General features: G+C 43.3%; 1 protein-coding gene across 7 annotated transcripts in view; it reads left to right on the top strand.

The window, feature by feature from the left end:
- Positions 1-21,693, top strand: part of cskl (c-src tyrosine kinase-like) — a 53,615-nt gene that overhangs the window by 5,295 nt on the left and 26,627 nt on the right. For 2 of the 7 annotated variants that reach the window (XM_018745240.2, XM_018745242.2), the window contains exons 2-5: positions 14,511-14,594; positions 16,347-16,460; positions 16,662-16,774; positions 20,767-20,986. In XM_018745240.2, coding sequence (XP_018600756.1) covers positions 14,580-14,594; positions 16,347-16,460; positions 16,662-16,774; positions 20,767-20,986 — 462 coding nt within the window. In that variant the 5' untranslated portion in view covers positions 14,511-14,579. The other 5 variants (XM_018745238.2, XM_018745241.2, XM_018745239.2 and 2 more) reach the window with 5 other exon arrangements.

The following is a 21,693-nucleotide window of genomic DNA, read 5'->3' as shown; positions in this document are numbered from 1 at the left end:
TACCGGTGTGTGTAGTACTGTACAATCATTAATTATCACAGTCTAGTGCGCCTAGATTTGCAGATAGCAATGCATATAAAATAAAGCTTATAATGAGCTGCGTTGCTTTGATTGCTTTTTTCCCCACGTGAAATTCGTATTCGTGTAACGTAATGTAAATATTTATATTTTATTCAATTGAATTTATTTTTATAGAGTGCTCTTCTTATGCAGTGACACAGACCGCGTGAACACAGCCATAAGGCAAGGAAACAAACTGCAGAACTAGCATAATATATTATCAATGCTTTTATAAAACTATAGTTATGCCTACTGGCTGTGGAGGAAAGGAACAAAAAACTCTCAACTGAAAGTCAAGGGAGAAATGGAAAAACCTCTGGGGGTCCAAGTGCCAGTGGTTGCCGACCCCTCCTGGGCATTCTAGATTAAATAAAACTTCTGATATGTTTTTTGTATATGTCTCTCAAAAAGTTTATATATTATATATATAAAGCTAGGAAGGTGATCAGGAATCGTGGATATTCCAATAGTTTTATCAGCTACTCATTTGATGAACATTGGTTCATATGGTGGAAAGTAACAAGCTAACCGTTCGATGGAAACGTGTGATTCTTAAGAAGTGTGTCTTTCTCCTAATGTAATGAACACGTTGTATTTTCTACGAGATGTACGTCGCTTCGGAGAAAAGCGTCTGCTAAATGAATACATGTGAAATGTAAAAGCGTTGATAAAATTTGATGAATTTCAGATCTGCCAAAAACGTTCCAAGTTTGAAAACGTTCAGATTTGAACTCCGTCTCACCCCAGTTTGTAGCTTAACGTTGCGAGTCGCTTTGGAGAAATAAGTGCATCGTTGAATTAATGTGTTGACTGCAGTTTCGATATTCGCTTGACATCAATCATGTGTTTTTATTATCTTATATCTCTTATGGCGATTGCATGTAGGAGCCTCTAATGACTTTTTTTTGTGTGAGAACGTGACATTTTTCACCAGCCGTTGTAACCATCAGTCGTTGTGCAGAAACCCGTTGTGTGAGGAATGGCAATTTAGTTTGTACTGATTCCTGCAATCCAACGGAATACTTCAGTTACTGTGGTAAATGAGTATCCTCTTCCTGTACATTTACATTTAGCACATGCTTTTCTCTGAAGCGACATACAACTTGCTTAGTAGGTAGCTAAATCCAGTTTTTGTCTAAAGGAATTTATTTTATTAGTATTCTCTCAGTATTTATTTTCTCGCCCAAATTTTCTCAATCTTGGATCTTTAAAGAGCCACGGTAACATTTCGCTTGCATTGGAATTTGAAGGCCGGTTGAGGAGTTGCTGATTTATACTGAGAAACTAAATATGAATGAGCTGGAAACTAATGGATTCCGAAAAGAGAACGCTATTGGAAATGGTTACATTTCGAAATCAATAGCTGCACTGGCGGTTGTGACCGTTACAGTAAAGCCTGCAATGTCAACTGGGTATTTTTTGTTGCTTTGGGAAAAAGTGTGTATGCAAGCATATAGTGGAAACACTGACCACTTCCCCCAGTTGTTTTTAGTCCTGTCAACTGACTTCAGACAACCAAACTGCAACTCAGAGGAAAGTCCACAAAATATCCACAATAATCCCCATTCATTGAATACAGATTACTGTAGAACCTTTGTGACTCCTCCTTATTACGTTTACATTTATTTATTTAGCAGACGGGGGGGGGGGGGCGCAGTGGGTTGGACCAGGTCTTGCTCTCCGGTGGATCCGGGGTTCAAGTCCCGCTTGGGGTGCCTTGTGACAGACTGCCATCCCGTCCTGGGTGTGTCCCCTCCCCCTCCAGCCTTACGCCCTGTGTTGCCGGGTTAGGCTCCGGCTCCCCACAACCCTGTATGGAGCAAGCGGTTCAGATGATGTATTTAGCAGACGCTTTTCTCCAAAGCAACTTCCACTGAACTCTATGTAGTGTTATGAGCCCACACACCTTATTCACCAAGGTGACTTACACTGCTCGATACACTACTTACACTGGGTCACTCATCCATACATCAGTGGAACACACTCTCACTGTCACTCACACACCATGGGTGAACCTGAAGAGCATGTCTTTGGACTGTGGGAGGAAACCCACGCAGACACGGGGAGAACATGCAGACTCCACACAGAATGAGCAGGGATCGAGCTAATGTCCTGTGCCATCGTGCCGCCCCTTGTAAAATAAGGTTTTGTACATCACTTGCAAGAGTTCAACCTGTAAGGTGTGCTGATGATGTTCCGTTCATCTTGCTTAACTCTACTGCTTGGAAGGGATGCAGACCAACCTGGTTACATATTTAAGTATATTTTTGTTTATTTGTAGTGCTAAAGGGATCACGGGTACTAGGACTGTGCTTTACCCTTAGAGACAGTGGGGTCTGTTGGCAGTGGGTTTCAACACAGCGAATTCTGCATTCTTACCCGGCTGGAACTCCTGAGTCCTATAGCTTAAACTGAGTGAAATCTTTGTTTTTATATTAATTCTTTGGAACACAATACAGTGGAATTGAAAAAGGGCAATAAATGCCAGGGGAACAAACACTACTCAAAAAGCCTGAAATGAGAGCAAAAGTAAATGGTCTATAAGCCTTTATACTTCCTGGAAATCAAGAAAACATTGATGTGTAGCTTGACGTCACCACAAAACTCGAGAGGTTTTTCGCTATTGCGTTTATTTTTACAAACATGAAATCTTGCCAGTTTAATTGAATTGTATTTTTTTCTTTGTCTTTATCAGTGTCATAGAAACCAAGCAGTACATCTTTAAAGCTCTGTCTATGAGTCAGGACTTCACTGTGAGCATCCCTCTCGGGGAATAGACATCAGTCGGCGCTTGCCTTCATGTCGAGTCTCTCGAGTGCCCGTACGATACTGACTTGGTTCCCATTCACCTGCGGGCCAGAAAAACAGCTGCCGGCTCCCAGGCCTGTGAACTGAAAGGAGTTTGTCCCGTTCGCTCCTCAGTGGCCTCTTGTGGAACACTGGACCACGGAGGAAGAAAGTGATGCACATGCAGTGAGACCTTCTGAAGAACATCTATCAGTGTTGCCCTGATACGTCTCTGGATTGGGCTGGCGATGGCCGCACCACCAAGGATACTTCCTAGGCTCACAACCCATCCCTTGTTGTCAAAACTTGTTTCCTGCCAAACTGTACACAGCGACTCGCGTCATGTTCTGGTTGAAGAGTGGCTTTGGAGTAAGCGAGCGCACTTTGAGAACCACGTATCCATCTCCCCATCTGTTGGTGAAATACCCTTCTGTTTACTCTGAGTTCTACTTCACTTTGATTATTGAAAAGAACAAAAATCTGCTAAATGAATAAATGTACATAGCTGTGGGATTGCAGTGTGTCCAGCTCAGAGGAGAGACATTTAAATCCACTCATGATGGTCAAGCGCCCAACATATAATCCTAGATCAATGATGACCTCTTATAACCGAGGCGTAGTTGTTTGTACTTGGTTGTATTTTCTGCTCTTTGTGAGTCTTAGCGTTTTGCTCTGTTCAGCCCGAAAAGTTGGGTTTCTGTAGTTCTGGAAGTGTTTTTCAGGCCTGCAAAGCTCTCTTCTGTGTTTCTAAGCTCTCCAGCATTGCCTTTGCTCCGAGACAGGGCAGAACAGGAAGCTGGTGTTTAAAAGTGGAAGTCCTTTGTGTTTTTCTGATTTATTTGGGCACATCTGCGGTAGCGGGCGGGACTCGAAGCGGACCCTTGCTGCCGTGGTGAGCTGGGAGGAACCATGCAGCTGGAAACGGTGGCCAAGCTGGGTCTTCCCTTGGCTGGACTTCCCTGTAGGAAAGAGGGTTTGGGTTTATGGGAGTGAAAGCTTCTCCTTGGCCTGTTTGCCCTACCAGGGTTCATGTTGTTGCAGCTCTTTGGTAATGTATGAGTGTGTTGATTGACCCTTGATGTACGCTGTAGAGTATGGTTTACTTTTTATCAAATGGCACCAAAGGGAGCATTTTGTTGTTGACCTGTAAATGTCACCTGTGGAGATCTCCTGAGGAAGTCCAGGCTGATGTGCTCTGAATGTTGGTCTCTCTAGGGACCCTTTGCTTCTTGGAAGCATCTTGTAATTTTTTTTAACTGCCTTCTGCAGCAGTTCAGATGTTCTTTTCTTTCTTTCCTTTGCCAAACCGCAGATTGTACAATGAGTTTGCAAAATGAAGTGCCACGATTCATGGGAATCGTGGTGAAATTGCTCTGACCGGTAATGGCTAGTTAATACAGGTTTTGAAAACTTGCAAAATTTTTTGAATGGAAGATTGCTTGGGTTCCATCAACAGTATAGTGGCTCAGGGGTCTAGATTCACTCATTCATTCATTCTTAGATGCCATTGAACAATGAGGATTGTGCAAAATGATGTAACACTGTCAAAAATTAGTTTTAATTGTGAAATGAATGAGATGCCTGGAATGCTTGTTTTGCTAAACTGTATGTGAGTGTATATAGTATATATCTAGTGTATATTTAAAGTAGGCTGGCAGCAGGTGATGTATGATGTAGTGGTTAGAGCTGCTGCTTCTGCACTCGGGAGTCACAGGTTTGAATCCCACTTATTGCTCTAGTGCCTTTGAGCATGGTACTTGCGCTGAACTGATACCATGAAAAAATTGCACTTTTTTTTTATTTAAATGGGTAAATCAGTGTAAGTCACTTTGGAGAACAGTGTCAGCTAAGTGAATAAATGTGAAGTAACCCATCATATAGTGCTACTCCTTCTTGTTCCTTCCCCTGTTTTAGCCACACCGTGCGACTCAGATCAGCTTAGTGGTGTAGACCGGGGTTTTGAATTGAAGAACTCAAAGACAATAATGTTGTTTGAGGTTTGTAAATAATCACTCACTTCAGTGTGCTTTGTGAAGAGAGCTCTTCAGAATTCAATATTCCACCCACGCTTCTTGGAGGAATCCCCTTCATCCTATTGTGAAGGCACCGTCTGGAGTCCCCCATGATTCCTATAGCGTAAGCGCTTATTAAGTGAACATTGTTCCAAGGTGACTCAATGTGTTGGGTGTTTATAACAGAAATAGACAGAAGTCCTTGTTACTTTCTCTCTGTCCACGTAGCTTAGATTCTTCCAGCCACCAAAACAAAGTGAACACCCTCCTGCTTCTAAGTTTAATTAAAATGAATTTTATGTCATCCTGGGGCCTACATCTCGACCTGTTCTGATGCACTCGACAAGTAGGAGCATCGCATTGGCTTCAGTTTTACTCCTGATGAATGGGCATCCGTGTGTGGAAAAGTCCTCCCGTCTGCACTTCTTTTAGTATCCATGAACATAGTTTTAAGCTCATACTCAGAACTTGTCTTGCTTCTCTATGGCTTCACAGGAGATCTCAGCTGTGTTTTGAATGTCAGACCACTCCGCTGGGAATGTGATAGGAGTCAGATTCACTGGAATGGAGTTTGCCTAACTGCTCAAGAATTCTTTAATGAAGAACTTCATTTGTCTCCTTTTATTTTTGTTAAATCACAACCCAGATGTTGTTTTTGACTAAAAAATGAAGTGTTATGCGTATTACAAATCGCTGTGGTCCAAACCTCAATCTCCTTTTACAAATATGGTGTTGACTGTCACTTGAATTTTGGAACTTCTTAGGCAGTGCCTCTTGACTAGCCCTGATACATACTGTACCTTGTTCAGTTGTGCTGTGTTTGTATTTGCTTTTTCTCGGTATGCTGATTCTTTCTCCATTTAGGGTTACCCACTTGTGTCCCGTTGTCTATGAAATACAGAATAAATTAAAGGAAGACATTGGCGGTTGAAGTTGCTGTGTTCTCTGTAATAATGCAGGACAGCCATAAATTAAAAAAAAACCTAGGTGCCATGATTGTATTTCACAGTATTTTGTTTTTGGCTGCTTAAGTGTGAAATTGTGAAGTTTGACCGTACGACATGGGGAATTTGGAGCTGTTCCAAAGCCAGGCTTGGAGGTGATTCAGGGAGAAGGCTGATGTACAGGATTGGTGGCTTCAATGGCGGGAGTTTTGGCTTCGAGTTGTGTGGTCAGGTATCAGAGGACAGTGGGTCATGGTGGCGGCTCCTCCTGCCATGCGGGATATTGCTATTGCTGAATCACTAGGGCATGAAGAGCACAGCTCTCACAGCAGATGCGCACACACACATTGCTGCAGCAGCAGTGTGTGTAAAGTGTACGTGCTCTCCCATAGTACGGCTATGTGTACGGTACTGTCACTTTACCAAAAGCATCTGCAAAGTTACATGCAGCCAGTATGTCAATTTCATTGGTATGTGTTCGACTTGATTACAGTGCCGAGAATTTTTTTTGCAGCGCCTGTGGTTTTTCTGTGTGCTTTGCGTATGTTTGGGATGTACCCAAAGTACAAGTGCTAGAGTTTCTTCCGTTCAGCGTAATTTATGATGATGTTCAAGATGGGGTTCCATGTAACTCCGGTACCTTGGCTCATGCTTTTGGATTTTGCGCTCCTCCTGAGAGCTGAGGGGTGCGAGACATTTACTTACTTGACATTTACACTCATTTATTCATCCGATACTTTGCTCCGAAGCGCTTTACAGCGATTTAGTCTGTTTCATTTAGCTGACGCCTTCATCCGAGGAGATTTACACTGAATTCCCTACAGTCATTGACATATCTGCACAGCAGAGCCGATGCAACACATCGAGGAACCTGGAGGAAACCCACACTTTGTTAAACGTAAGAATCTTTACCATTGAAACGATCATTACATCTCTGAGTTATGAGCATTCACCTTCTAAATTGTTATTCAAGAATGCCACCGTTATAAGGTGGGGGCAGACCGTACCTTGACCAAAGGTGAAATTGTGGTGTCCCTCTTGGAGCAACACATTTTTTGCAGTGCCCTCACATTTCCTTCAGGTCTTGGACCCTGTCCACCTCTGAGACTTTGCACACTCTCAGTGGTGTACATTTGGCCATATAAAATTGGGGAAGAATGGCTCTTAATGGACAGACATGGGTGAGGGAATTGGGTTGAAACGGGCAAATGGGGCACTCTATATCGGGGAATGTGACACAGCATGATATGTGTTTACTTTTTCTTCTCTTTTCCACCCGTATCCCTGGTTCTTAATCCCTGCTGAGTTCCGCTAATGACAGGGCCATGTGGATCAAACTCTGCTGCTTTACCACGGTGCCAGTGGACAGGAGAGGATAAGGCGTGAGACTAGAGGGGATGTGGATGATTAGTGGTGCCGCAGAGGCTCTATCCTCAGCACAACACGTCTTGCCATGTGGGTCCTAATTGAGGCCAGTTTTCTGTTGACCTCAGGCAGGTTGCTTGCAGCCTCAGCTACCTCATGACTACCACCACTATGCCATCACGTTTCATCCCCTCTTCTCCTTTCCAATCTACTCGTGGGCCGTGTTCCTTATTTCCAGTTCACCTTAATGTTGGGCATTCATCCTTGCACATACCTTGCACCCTGAGGTGAGACGAACACCCAGAAGGAATGATGTGTACCGGGTTCCTGTACTTCAGCTTTCTGCCCATGCTCTTGAGGATTGTGTTGTTGACCACTGAAGGTCACTGATCTTGATGGAAATTTCAGTAGATCGTAAGCAGGTTGTATGGGTTTTGCACTGCTTTCCGTCATAACAGTTTCATTTGATACTCTAGGAATTTGCTGGTGTGGTTTGAACATGTTTCACTGAAGATCTTGATAGACATTGATGTGTGTTTTTGGAGAGCTTGGTTCAGCTGTCAGTCTCCTTGTTTGCTTAGTTTTATAGTCTTAACCCATGGTACAGGTGTACCCAAACTTTTGACTGCTGCTGTGCTCCTGCAGTTTTTGATCTGCAGAAACCCCACAAATAAGATGACAAGAAATTGACTGTGCTTTTAAAGTGCAGTACAGCCTGGTCATGTGTGGCACTGGGAAGATCGTGAACCAAAATGAGTATGATTTTCACTGTGAATGAGCCGCGAAGTTGGTCCCCCTCCCTGCTGCCAACCCAGACATACGGGTCTGCAAATGCGCGGACCCGTGGGGTCCCTGGGGTTAACATGAACGAGCGGCAGGACAAAAGGACCTTGTTATCCGCGCTCTGAGGGCAGCCCCGTGGCCACATTGAATCCCATCCCATTCACGCTCGCAAGCCGGCGTGTCGCTGGCGCGATATGCAGAGCGATGTGCAGATTGGTGCTGCGGAACTGTGCCCGTGGGTGGTCATGAAAGGCCCCCTTGTTTTGGACAGCACCGCTGTGGTATCATCACTGCATTGCCATGGCGACCAGGAACACCAAGACCAATGTTGACCACACTCGGTTATGTTCGTGTTTCATTCCAACCCACATACTTAAAGCCTGTTTAAGTGTCGCTTTCACTGCACGGTTATCCAGGTATCCGGTGTTGGCCTGTAAGACATTTTTTGTGTATTCATTTGCAATTTTTCTGCATGGTAAATAAAAGTGATGATCCATGCCTCTGGGTGGCTGTATCATTGTCCAGTGAGGCCCGTGCAGAGATCCAGGAAGTGCCTCCTTCTCTCATCACTGTCGAAGTGACATCACACGAAGCGCACTTGGGTGGGGGGTGCTGGGAATGATCTCAGCCTTGTGCTGGTCACCCCCTCCATCCTGCTCGTTTCCCATGTGCGCAGTAAATTGTTTCCACTGTTCCGTGAGCGGAGAGCCGAGGGTGTGGCGACCGTACACAGCGTTCCGTCCAAAATTGGCCGAAACTCCTACTTTTTGTCTGCAATTATGCCAATAATTTAAAAAAAAAAAAAATCAGTATCCTCTCATTGTTTGATATTCTATGTATTTATTTCTCACTATAAGGCTACTGTTTGAGCAGAAACTAAACGTGACAAAAAACACGAAGAGCTGCTCATCTATTGACAGGTGTACAAAATTTAAATTTTATCCCTTTCCTTTTGGATAAGTCTTCCGTGTTTTCGGTTGCGCATGGCAGGCTGGATAAGAGCTACTGTCGGCTCAGAGTTTAGTATTTGTAATCCTCTGTGACTGGTTAAAATCACCTTCATCCGTTTTTTTTTTTTTTTTTTTTTCCTTTTCGTAAGGCCTGATAAAATGGCATCGATTGTCTAGTTCTGCGTGGTACTGAAATGTGGTATTCTGCTTAGAAGGTTGTACTGCTTTCTTTCACGTACAATCACTTCTTTACACCTGCCAACTCTAAGGTACAAATTGTGGAGTGCACCCACCCCGGGCTCCTGTACAATGAAGGGTTCTGCTACGATGCCCGAAATGGTGAAAATGTGCACCTTTTTTAAATTCATGAATTTATTTGGGATGCCAGATTGCACTGTTGAGCCTTCCTGAGGTGTCGTGGGTCTAATTCAATGAAACGCTGATGAAGGAGGCGCCCGCTTGACAACCTCAAGGAAATATGAAATACCCGTGTTGACACCTTGTGGTTGATATTGCGGTCGGGGGAGGAAATTAAGTCGCTTGGTCTTGAGTCATGGCAATGTATAGTGGTAATGTCGGATGTTTTTCTCTGTGTCGTCACGGTTGGACTGGCTCCTCGTGTACAGTAATATATGCACAGGGTGTAACATCTTATCCTGTGTATGTTGAATGTAATTATTTTTAAAAATTTACTTTTTAACAGGAACTCAGTAGAAAGGAATTTTTGCACATTGCTATGTCATTCTACTCCCATACATGTCCTTCATGTGATCCTGACAAACTCATAACAGACAATGCAACCACAACCACACTTCTGGGCGACACAACTCCCTTCCGCGGTTATCAGTTCAGAGCATTCGTTCACCACGACAACAAAATAAACATGGAAAAAACCCAGAGGGGAAGATGTAATAAAATTGGAGAGCACAAATTCATTCCTCTACGTACAGAAAAGTACTTATTCGCAGTGCAAGGCAACATAGAAGGTCTTATCACATTGATGGTGTCTTCCTATCACATTGATGGTGTCTTCCTATCACAACCATTAATTAAGGTCTCTTTAATACAACTGAAATAGCACATTTTTTTCATTAGCAATAGTAGCAGCACTGGCTCACAATTAAAACACTTAAAATAAGAAGAAGCATAATATGATGAATACGTGTCCATATTTAACAAAAGCACAGAAAATTGGGGTATTTCCAAAATGTTAAGTGAAATTTTCGCAAAAGTCCACGATCCCCAGAGTTGCCCAGAATTGTGATTTAATGTGTTTTTGTTTCTCCTCTCTCCTTTCCACTTAAGGTCTATTCCTGAATTTCCCCAACAACAGATATTACTACTGAATTAATAAAGCCAAAGTTGTCAAAAGTTCGGTGCCCGAACCAAACTTCCATTTACTTAAGCATTTCAACATAGTACAATTCGTTAAATTTTAGTAAGATTCGTTAAATTTTATATTCATCAGTATCCTATCCTGTATTATTATAGTATCCCGTGATACTATAAATAATACAAACCTTTTCTGCAGAGTGACTTACAGTGTTAAGCTACTTACAAAGATTTACCCTTTTATACAGCTGGGTAATTTTTACTGTATCGACTCAGGGTATCTTGGCCCAGGGTACTACAGCAGGAGATAGGATTTGAACCCGGGTCCTTTGAGTCCTTAAACATAAAGTATAAACATATAACTATTCATTAAGTTACTTATATCATTGTGACATGCTGGGGTCTCTTAGGAAGCCAGACTGACTCAAGATGTGTCCACAGCTTGTGCTTTCATTCATGTTATGTGCAGAGACGGTGACTGGTGAGGATTAATAATGAACGAGGGGCTCGACACACGTGACCAGTGTGGAAGCAGAGCTCTCTCTGGTCTCAGGGCCATAAACGGCTTCGATAACTTGAATATCCTTACACTAGCATAAGTAAAGCCTTAATATTACGACGGATCGGTGCGGCGTCCGCAGTAATGCGGTCATTGTACCGGTCTGTTGTGGTGAAGAAAGAGCTGAGTCGTAAGGCGAAGCACTCAATTTACCGGTCGATCTACTTTCCTACCCTCACCTATGGTCATGAACTCTGGATCATGACCGAAAGAATGAGATCGCGGATACAATCGGCAGAAATGAGTTTCCTCCGCGGAGTGGCTGGGCGCACCCTTAGGGATAGGGTGAGGAGCTCAGTCACCCGGGAGGAGCTCGGAGTAGAGCCGCTGCTCCTCCGCATCGAGAAGAGCCAGTTGAGGTGGCTCGGGCACCGGTTCCGGATCCCTCCTGGCGCCTCCCTGGTGAGGTGTTCGGGCATGTCCCACTGGGAGGAGGCCTCGGGGCAGACCCAGGACACGTTGGAGAGACTGCGTCTCCCAGCTGGCCTGGGAACGCCTTGGGGTTCCCCCAGAGGAGCTGGAGGTGGTGTGCGGAGAGAGGAAAGTCTGGGAGGCTCTGCTTGGACTACTGCCCCCGCGACCTGGTCCCGGATAAGCGGAGGAAGATGGATGGATGGATATTACGATCAAATGACAATCTGGTGTCGCGCTACCCAGCGCTTCTAACCTCATAGTGTGTCTGCTTTGCAGAATGACATAGGCACATGAGCTGAATTATCAGATGTCTCCACCCTTTGTACAGTGAACCTTGTCTCTCATCCTCTGCTTGCAAGGTATCCCCCCCGAAATATGTTAATATGCTTACCTCAGAACACATCTGTACATACACAGATGGATTACACATATCTGTAAATAGCAGTTTACAGATCAGAATTGCGCTACACAACTACAAACACTATTGACTTCTCTGATGGCATATTTTAGTGTCTTGTTCACTACCTGCAGTCTAAATCATAGTACAAAGCCATACAAAAAACTGCGTATTATATGCTTTTTTAAACATCTTTTACTGTGTCTTAAATTGCAGCACCTGATTTTATTCTTCAGCTAAAATACGTGAGAAAAAGCTGCTGTGTTTGACGTGGAAGTCTGTTATCCCAGTGGCATACAGGAGGAATAATGGCCATGTGACAAATGACTCACATCCTTCTGTACACATGCATAAATTTTGCCAAAGTTAAATCACATTTTTCTATAATTTTCAGAAATGCTAAAATGAAAACCTCTTAAATATTTTTATTTACTGTGGCTGTATTCAAGATTTTTACAGAACCTTACCTGCAAATAAATAGGTGGACATCTGTTTTGTGAGGCTTTTATTGATTGTGTGAAAGACAAAGTTGAAAGTGACCCAATGCTGATAAAACCTGGACAGGCTTTGAGGTCAACTAAATTCAGTGGAAGATTTTGAAGGAGGCTTTAAAAAAAAAAATAATAATTTTAAGGAAGTTTTAACTTCAGGCACAATTAATAAATAGCTGTTCTACCCCAGTGAAAAGATGTCACATCAGAGGTATCCTACCTCAGGCTTCTGGTGTACGGCAGAGTACCGTTACCCTCTATTCTACAGCTAGTTAATGAAAATGGATGGGCGAGTGTTTTTATTTATCATAGCTTTGAGGTTTTTACAGAACCTTAAGTGGAAGGAGGTTTATTATGTAGCATTTATTTAGGGACAGCTGGTAGTGTAGTGATTAGAGCTGCTGCCTTAGACCCAATAGTCGCAGGTTCAAATCTCATCTCTGGCCGTAGTACTATTAAGCAGAATACTTTCCCTAAATTGCTCCGGTAGAATTACCTAGCTGTATAAATGGGTAAATAATTGTAAATACATGTGGAGAAAAGCGTCACCTAAATGAATGAATGTAAATTTACTGGGGCTTGGCGGTAGAAGTGACTTTACGAGTTACGAACATACTTCCAATCCCAGTTATACTCGTAAGGCTTAGGGTTAGGCCCTGTATTCATCTGCTGTTTCTTCTCTGGGGCAGGGGCCAAACCGTGCTAGCCTAAGGAGTGAAGTTTAGACCTAAGTTAGACGCTGCACATGGCTTTTCTGCAGGATGCAATTACGGTGCTTCCTGTTATGGCTCAGTGGGCAGTTTACTCAGAAGTGCAGCCAGACGGTCTCACGTTCTCCTTCACAGCAGCCCAACTCAACTGTACTTTGGATAAAAAAGACGTGAACACTTAGTGTGAGAAAAAGTATTTGCCCCATCTTGATTTTTTTCTCTGTATCTCTAAATAGTTTTAGATCTTCAAATGAAATGTGACAGAAAACAAAGGCAACCTGAGTAAACGCAGCATACAGTTTTGTATTTCTATCAAAGCAAAAAAAGTTATCCAGCTAGTTGCCCCCCTAAACTTAAAATCTGGTTGTGCCACCTTTAGCAGCAGTAACTGCAACCAAACACTTTCGATAATTGGAGATCAGTCTTTCATAGCGCTTTGGTGGAATTTTGGCCCACTCTTTTTTGCAGAACTGCTTTAGTTCAGCCACGTTGGAGGGTTTCTTTTAAGGTCCTGCCACAGCATCTCAGTTGAGTTCCGGTCAGGACTTTGACTAGGCCACTCCAAAACTTTAATTTTGCTTTTTTTGAGCCATTCAGAGGTGGGCTTACTCCTATTCTTTGGATCATTATCTTGCTGTATTATCCGCTTGCATTTTAATTTACGGACTGAAGACCGGACGTTCTCCTTTAGAATTTTCTGGTAGAGAGCAGAATTCATATTTCCCTCAATTATTACAAGTTGCCCAGGCCCTGAAGCAGAAAAGCATCCCCACACCATCACACTGCCACCACCATGCTTGACCGTAGGTATGATGTTCTTTTTGTGGAATTCGGTGTTTGGTTTATGCCAGATGTAACATGACAGTATTAAAAATGTGAAAATAATGCACAAATACTGTTATGTCAGTCTGCAATCAACAAGATATATATTTTAAGTGAAATGGTGTCAGGACACACTTTTCAACACAAGAGTACCACAGTTACAGAGAGTGTTTAAATGAAGCTGGATTCTCCCATGATGCCTCATCAAGAAGTTGAGGTTCAAGACGAAGACGTTGATGTTTTATTTTTCATAACTGAATGTCGTTTTCTCAACACCTACAGCACCATGTATTCTCATTACTCGGACAGGATCTTGTTGAAAATCCTAAGGAAGGGAGAATGGTAAATTTATTTTAAAGGCCTAAAGTGATGATAGCAAAAATTTTGTCGGCTCATCATGGCTGCCATCACTGTGACACCAATGCTAAAAATTTTCATTACTGTAACAGACCATTTTCTCATCTCGTTTGGCTTCAAGTTCATGAGTCTGACTTGTTTGTTTAAACCTAGCCTTAAATGACTCATTTGTTATGCGTAAGAAGAGAAACGGTTCAGTCCTGACAGCAGTGTAACGAGACATACTGCAGTTGCTCCTGGTTTTGTCTGTGGCCCAGACTCGGGGCAGACTCAGCTGTTGAAGGAAGCATCCAGAATAAGCCTAAACCACTTCTCCTTTTCACTTTTTTTCGGAACTCCTCTGTGTGACGTGAGGTGACAGAGGCAGTTCTCTAGGTGGCATCCAGAAATGGGTGAAAGCCCAGTGACATTTGAAAGCAGCCTTGCCCTGCTTTGGTGCTCTAGGAGTTGAGTTGGGTGGTCTTTCAGAAATGTCCACTTGTACACCTTCAGGATGCTCAACTGGATCTGTCTCTCCTTGGCCGCAGCTCAGATGGTCCCCCGTGCCGTGTGACACCTGAGCGTGGACACCTGTTAGCCTTGCTGCAACCTTCAGCATGTCTGGAATCCAGGTATGAACAAATCTCTGGAAACAGAATTTATACCATAATACGGCACCAAAGGCAGTGTGTCCTCGTCTAATGTTCTGTCGAAAGAACCTGCTAATGGCTTCAGTCGTTCTTCATCCTCCATTAAATACACAGTGGTTGTAGCACGGTAATGCTGTGTGTTACAATCTCTCCTAAAGCATAGTACAGAGCTTTAGAGCGGTTTGTACTTAGTAACCTTTGAGATTAACATATACCAAAACATCTCAAATGTATTACTCTATGCAGTTTTTTACCGATGTTTTTTCAAATCTGTGTGCACTGTATGCAGGGTAAAATTATTTATTGATAGTGTGATTATTTAGAAATGATTCAAAGATAGGCATATTTTAGCTTTTTAATACATTTTTTTTCTTAATTTTGAGAGATGTAACACTTCTCATTTCTACAAGAGTAAATCATTCTACTGGAAGTAGAGTTTTGCATAAATCAAGGAAAGTCTAAAAAGTAAGCAAGCCTTTTATTTGTGGTGATAGTTTTTAAAGTTACTTGGCAACCAGTCAATGCGATGCCAGTATCATGGCTAGCTTCCTCATTTCGTTACCAGGGAAGCAGGTACCATAGTGAATAGAGATGCCACCTTTAGAACTGACGGTCAGAGCTTTGAGTCCCACCTGCTGCTCTGGTATGCCTGTGCAAAGTACTTACCTGAAAAATTACATTATTAGTAATTATCCAGTATTAATGTGTAATCATTGTAAATACCTTCAGATAAATGTAGTGAAAATGTTCCTGTTTGCTTCAGTTTGTTTCATTTTTTGCCTGCAGTTTAAACATGTTTTGACTTAATGGTTTTAACTACTGAAATATTGAGCTTGTAAAAATGTTAAACTTAAATCTCTAATTATTGCTTCAAGTACTGGAAGTGTAATGCAGTGCTTCTGAGTCAGTTTTAGTAGAGGCTGACACAAGTAAACCTGGACATTTTACATAAGTTTTATATTATACATTATACTCAGTCATTGACTTAAAATGGGGTTCTGTTTTGACTACCTTGGAAGTCGACTTAGTTGTAAGTCACAAATCCCTTTATACCGTATTAAAATAGTCATGGATATATAATGAATCAACATGCATGAATGCTACATTGTATAATAGGGCTTTGTCGTTTTTTTTTCTATTTCTTGTTTCTATTTTTTTTATTAATTGTGTTAAAATGCTAATACAGAATGGTAATAAAAGTGCAGTATTACTTCGATATATTTTCATGTGGCACTATAGTTTTTTAACTTTTGTTTCCAAGTTTGTTTTCCTTAGCTTTTTTGTTTCTGCTCCACAGTATGACCACTTGATAGCCATTATTTTTTTAAAAAAAAAAGTAACTTGAATAAAATCACAAACTAAATGTTCTGTAAATCAAACAAGATTTTTGTAAATAAAATGATGAGCCGCAAGCAATAAGTACGGTGCCTTGCAGCAGTGTCATCAGTCGACGTTAACGTACAGCAGATGTACCAGTTTTTGTTGGATGTTACAACCAAACATTCAGACTCAAAAATAATTTAATAAGGTTAATGGGACAGCTCTCGTAAGTCCGGGTAATCATCATTTGAGGAGTGTACTTCACTCTCATACAGTGATTTAGTTGGGGTGAAATAAAGACAAACCGATTTCAAAGTGGAATAGGTGCATTACAGTAGGAAACATCTCACAGGCAATGATTCGTCTAGATTTTCTTCTGCTCCTTTTTCCTCATTTATTTCTCCCACCTCACAGACATCTTGGCCACCTGGCACAGAATGTGTCGCCAAATACAACTTCCAGGGCACGACGGAGCAAGACCTGCCCTTCTCCAAGGGGGATGTCCTGACCATTATCGGAGTCACTAAGGTAACCAGGACGTCGTTATAGAAGAACTGCAAGGCTGACTGTCCTTGATGCATTTGTTTTTGACAATGTTGGGTGACCCTCTCAAAGATGGAAATGTGATTTAGTGGGAACTACACAGGCACGTGTTACTTTGTATCATTTCACCTTTTGTGACAGCTTCCGCATGACATGTCTTTGTTCTGCTTTCTCCCGTTTGTGTAGGACCCAAATTGGTACAAGGCCAGAAACCCAGTTGGGAGGGAGGGAGCCATCCCTGCCAATTATGTCCAAAAACGGGAAGGTGTGAAGTCTGGAGGCAAACTCAGCCTTATGCCGTAAGTGTGTTTACCTCTGTAACTGTAAAGTATAGTAAACAGGCTGGAGGTAAGAGTCACAGTGAACTGCTGCTACTGTTAGTCTCTCATCTGTCACTGCATACTATTGAAACGTTAAAGATCCGCTGCGCTTTGTGGGTAGTTAATTCCTCATGATATCCATCAGTAATTAATCCCCCGCTCCAGAGCCTGCTGGTCCACCCATCTGTTGGTGGGGGGGGGGTTCTGGAGACTGGCCTTTTGAAAGCCCCTTGCTTCAAAGGTGGGAACAATGGGAGAAAAATGCAAATCCAGTAAAACTGAAGGAGCAGATTGACAAGCTCAGTTTGTCAAACTTCATTGTGAGATCAGAGTACTTTGATAAGACCATAATTTGTGAGCCTGTCACCTAGGGTGCAAGCTTTTACAGGTGCAAGTGGTCATCGATTTATGACAGAGCTCCATTTCGATGACCTTGCTGTAAGTCGACTGGTCAAAAGTCAAAAGCCGGTACCATAGTGGTTGGAGCTGCTGCCTTTGGACTAAGATGTCACAGGTTCAAATTCTACCAGCTGCTGTAATATGCTTGCACAAAATAATTAACCTGAGTTGACCCAGCCATCAATGGATAAAGAATTAAGTAGCTTAACATTGTAAGTCGCTTTGGAGAAAAGCATCAGCTAAGTGAATAAATTTAAATGTGAGCCACAAATCCCTTATACTGCATAATATAAACCATGACCATCCATAAATGTTATGTTTTATAGTACTGAAGAAATATATCAAAGCCCTAATTTCACGTAGTATTATTTATTAAATTATGCAATAATATACAGTACGGTATTAGAATTACATTTTTTTGCTGCACTATTTTCACTTTCATTTTTCTTCTCTTTACCATTAGAACTCTGAGGTTTTTGCTTGATAGCCATTGTTAAAAAAAGAAAAGTTACTTAAATGGAATTAGAAAGGAAACATTCTGTAAATAAACGTTTTCATAACTACAGTTGCTGATAGACACAGTGACTGAGTGAATAAGTAATACAGGTTCCTTGCGGCAGCACAACCAGCCAGTGTTCTCATGCAGCGGATGGAGTGGTCGTTGTTAAATGTTGTGACCAAAAACACTGGGACTCCAGTAATATGCGGTTGATGGTATTGGTGTTTTATATTTATTCAGCAGACGCTTTCTCCAAAGCCACTTCCAATGAACTCTATGTAGTGTTATGAGCCCGTACACCTTATTCACCAAGGTGACTTACACTGCTAGATACACTACTTACAATGCGTCACTCATCCTGTACATCAGTGGAACACACTCTTTCTGTCACTCACACACTGTGAGGGAACCTGAACAGCATGTCTTTGGACTGTGAGAGGAAAACAGAGCACCTGGAGGACACCCACGCAGAGAACGTGCAAACTCTACACAGACTGAGCAGGGATCGAACCCATGTCCTCTCACACCACCCAGGCGCTGCGAGACAGCAGCACTACTCACTGTGCCGCCGTGCCTCCCATATACTGGACAGCTAATTAGGATGGGCAACGTGCATGATCTAAGTGATTCAAATGAAGATGGTTTAATTGTTGGTACTACATTTGGTGTGGTTTTAACATGTCAGAATCGAGGAAAATCCTGAGACTGCGATATACTAGAGAATTGGGCAATAAACAGAAAGCATCTATTCAGCTATACTCGTGTGGGCAAAAACAATTGGTGTTTTAAATCCCAATCATCATTAAAACACATATGTCGTAAGTTGGGAACCACCTGTACTCTAGCACGATGACTGGTCAGAGCTATGTGTACCTTACAGGTGGCTGAGCAAATCAAATTGATGAGTTTAACACGTAGGGGTGACGACTATGTGCTGTTGGTGTGTACTGATGATGAACTGGAGTTCAAGTGCAGTAATTTAGTCCTATAAGAGAGCGCTGCCAAGACCATTCCACTGTTCAATAAATGCTATTAAAACATCAGTACAGGAACAGTTCAGCATGTAATCAGTTCACATGGTCATTTTCAGGTGCTCAGTGGTTTCTCAGTCCTGATCAAGGGTTGCATCTGTGTGTGTGTGTGTGTGTGTGTGTGTGTGTGTGTGTGTGTGTGTGTGTGTGTGTGTGTGTGTGTGTGGTGCATGCATTCTGTTAGGCACTGACACGGTGATGTATAAATGTGCCCCCCCCGCCCAAAGGGCAGGACATGTTGGGGAGCAGGTTGAACAGCACCGGTAGAGCATTTCAAGCAACACACTCTCCTGTGTTCTTCTTTTCCCACTGAGATATTATTTGTTTCGTCTTTGTGTCTTATTTGCTCAGACTGGGTTACACTCTGCAGGGAGGTGGTTCTCTCATCTCCTTTCTCATACTTTCTGAGTGTTCTTGCAACATTATCAGGTAGTACTAGTCTCCTTAGCAGTTAACACTGGTTAGTGTCACCAGTTGCTCAGAAGGCCTGTAAAACAAACCAAATCCCTGACTGGGTACGCACGCATGCACACACATTTTCTGAACCACTTGTCCCATTCGGTGTCGCGGGGAGCTGGAGCTTAACCCGGCAACACAGGGCGTAAGGCTGGGGGGGAGGGGACACACCCAGGACGGGATGCCAGTCCGTCGCAAGGCACCCCAAGCGGGACTCGAACCCCAGACCCACCAGAGAGCAGGACCCAGTCCAACCCACTGCGCCACCGTGCCCCACCCCGACTGGGTAATCAGTTTCAATTTAATCAATAAAAACTTAAATGGGAATTAAGATTTTTTTTTTTTTTTTTGTGTGCAATTACCCTGTTTATAATAAGCTGTATTTCAGCAGGTCCGGTACAGTAATGTTTTTCTCCTGCATGTACCTTATTTGCTGCTACCTACTGTGATCTTATTATTTTTCTAAAACAGCCTTTGTATTTTTTTTTTCCCCCTAATGTGACACTTTTACATGAAATGATTTTAGTGATTTAGCTTAACTCTATGACAACACAGGGCCCCCCAGCATCAAAGGCATGTCTCGCCACCGAGGAGTGGATGAATAGCAAACCTAGAGGAGATCAGCTTTCAGGTGTGATGTTGTGGCTGGTTTGCTGTATAAAGAGCACAAAGGTGTGCTTTGCGTGATGGAAACCTGCTGCTGCATCGGTGTGTCCAGCCTGTCCCTCACTGTGGCCTGGACCCATTTGTTTTGGGGGGTGAGGCAGCTGGTGCACTCTTGCCCTCTTGCACACACCCTTGTGGGACCTGGAGGGGTAGTACTGGGATTGCAAGGATCCCTACGCTGCAAGCATCAGGCCCGGTCCTCCGCCTCAGGTGACCTGCAGACCTCGCTCGCCGCTTCCTGTTATTGCCCTCATCCGTTTCCCGGGCCAGCGTGTCCGCTCTCTGAGGCGCTTCCTGTTGTTTCCTCTCGGGTCACGTCCCACCCTTGACTTCTCCAGATCAGTGGGCTGTTTGAGTGCTTGTGTGGTGCTTGTTTGGCCGGAGCGTGACCAGCTGGTCTTGCGTACTTCTGCACCTCCACCAGCCCCCCGACTCTTGCACCTGCAGGAGCAATCTGTTCTATCGGGGGCCAACAGTGTGAGATGGCGGTAGAGTGTGATCCCGTGGGACTTGCCCCATTCAGTTCACCATGACAGGAGATGAATGACTTCAAGCAATCCATGGAGTTGCATTGGCCGATGTTCTTGTGATCTTTTGATATCTGGCTAAGTCCACATCCTCTTGAATTCAGGCCAACTTTGAGGGTCAAAGGGGAACAACTTGCTCTTACATTGACATTTATTTATTTAGCAGACACTTTTCTCCAAAGCGACTTCCAACGGACTCTATGTAGCGTTACCAGACCACACACCTTATTCACCACAGTGACTTACACTGCTAGATACACTACTTACACTGGGTCACTCATCCATACAGCAGCACAGTATGGTCTTCAGCAGGTATGCTTAATAAAGCGCTTTTTTAACATGTGTGTGCAGTCTAAGTATGTCATGTTTGTTGGCCTCTCACTCCATGTCCAGGTGGTTCCATGGGAAGATCACCCGGGAGCAAGCTGAGCGGCTGCTCTACCCACCTGAGACAGGCCTTTTCCTGGTACGGGAGAGCACCAACTACCCTGGGGACTACACGCTGTGTGTTAGCTGCGAGGGCAAGGTGGAGCACTACCGCATCATCTACCATAACGGCAAGCTCTCCATCGACGAGGAGGAGTATTTCCAAAACCTCATGCAGCTTGTGGAGGTGAGATGAGCAAAAGTCACATACACTGCTATACACCATCACTCACTCACTCACTCACTCACAGCTGCTAGCGTAGTGGTTAGGACTGCTGCCTTCGGACCCAGAGGTCACAGGTTCGATCCATACCTCTGGCTGTAGCACCTCTGAGTAAGGTACTTACCTTAAAATTGCTCCACTGAAAATTGCCCAGCTGTGTAAGTAATTGTAACCTTAGCATTGTAAGTCGCTTTGGAGACAAGCGTCAGCTAAATTAATAAATGTAATGAAATTCTGTGTCCAGTCGTCTGTTTTTAACCAGCTGCAAAAATTGAGTCTCCTTTAGAAGTGCTGTAGGAAATATGGGAATTTCCTGGTCTCTTTGCTCATGGAATGATACTCCTGCAGTTTTACAATTCGTACAGTCAGGACTGGGCTTCAGACAAGAACATTTCGAAGACCTGCCGTTGGCTCCGTCTTCCTCAGAGGAAAGTGCTGTGGTGTGTGTTTGTGCAACAAGCAGCCTACTGACAAACAGCTGTCTCAGCTCCCACCAGTAGGTGAAGGCTATTGACCAGTGGGCTAATTGACCTTTACTCAGAGCACAGTGGCACAGCGGGTAGCGCTGCTGTCTCACTGTGCCGGGGTAGTGCAAGAGGACGTGGGTTTGATCCCCTCTCAGTCTGTCTGGAGTGTGATGTTCTCACTGTGACCGCATGGGTTTCCTGTAG

Source organism: Scleropages formosus, chromosome 5, assembly GCF_900964775.1.
Source record: "Scleropages formosus chromosome 5, fSclFor1.1, whole genome shotgun sequence".
In the NCBI taxonomy this organism is placed as follows: domain Eukaryota; kingdom Metazoa; phylum Chordata; class Actinopteri; order Osteoglossiformes; family Osteoglossidae; genus Scleropages; species Scleropages formosus.
The sequence above is the reverse complement of the archived record's forward strand: the minus strand, read 5'-3'. Positions and strand labels throughout refer to the sequence as shown.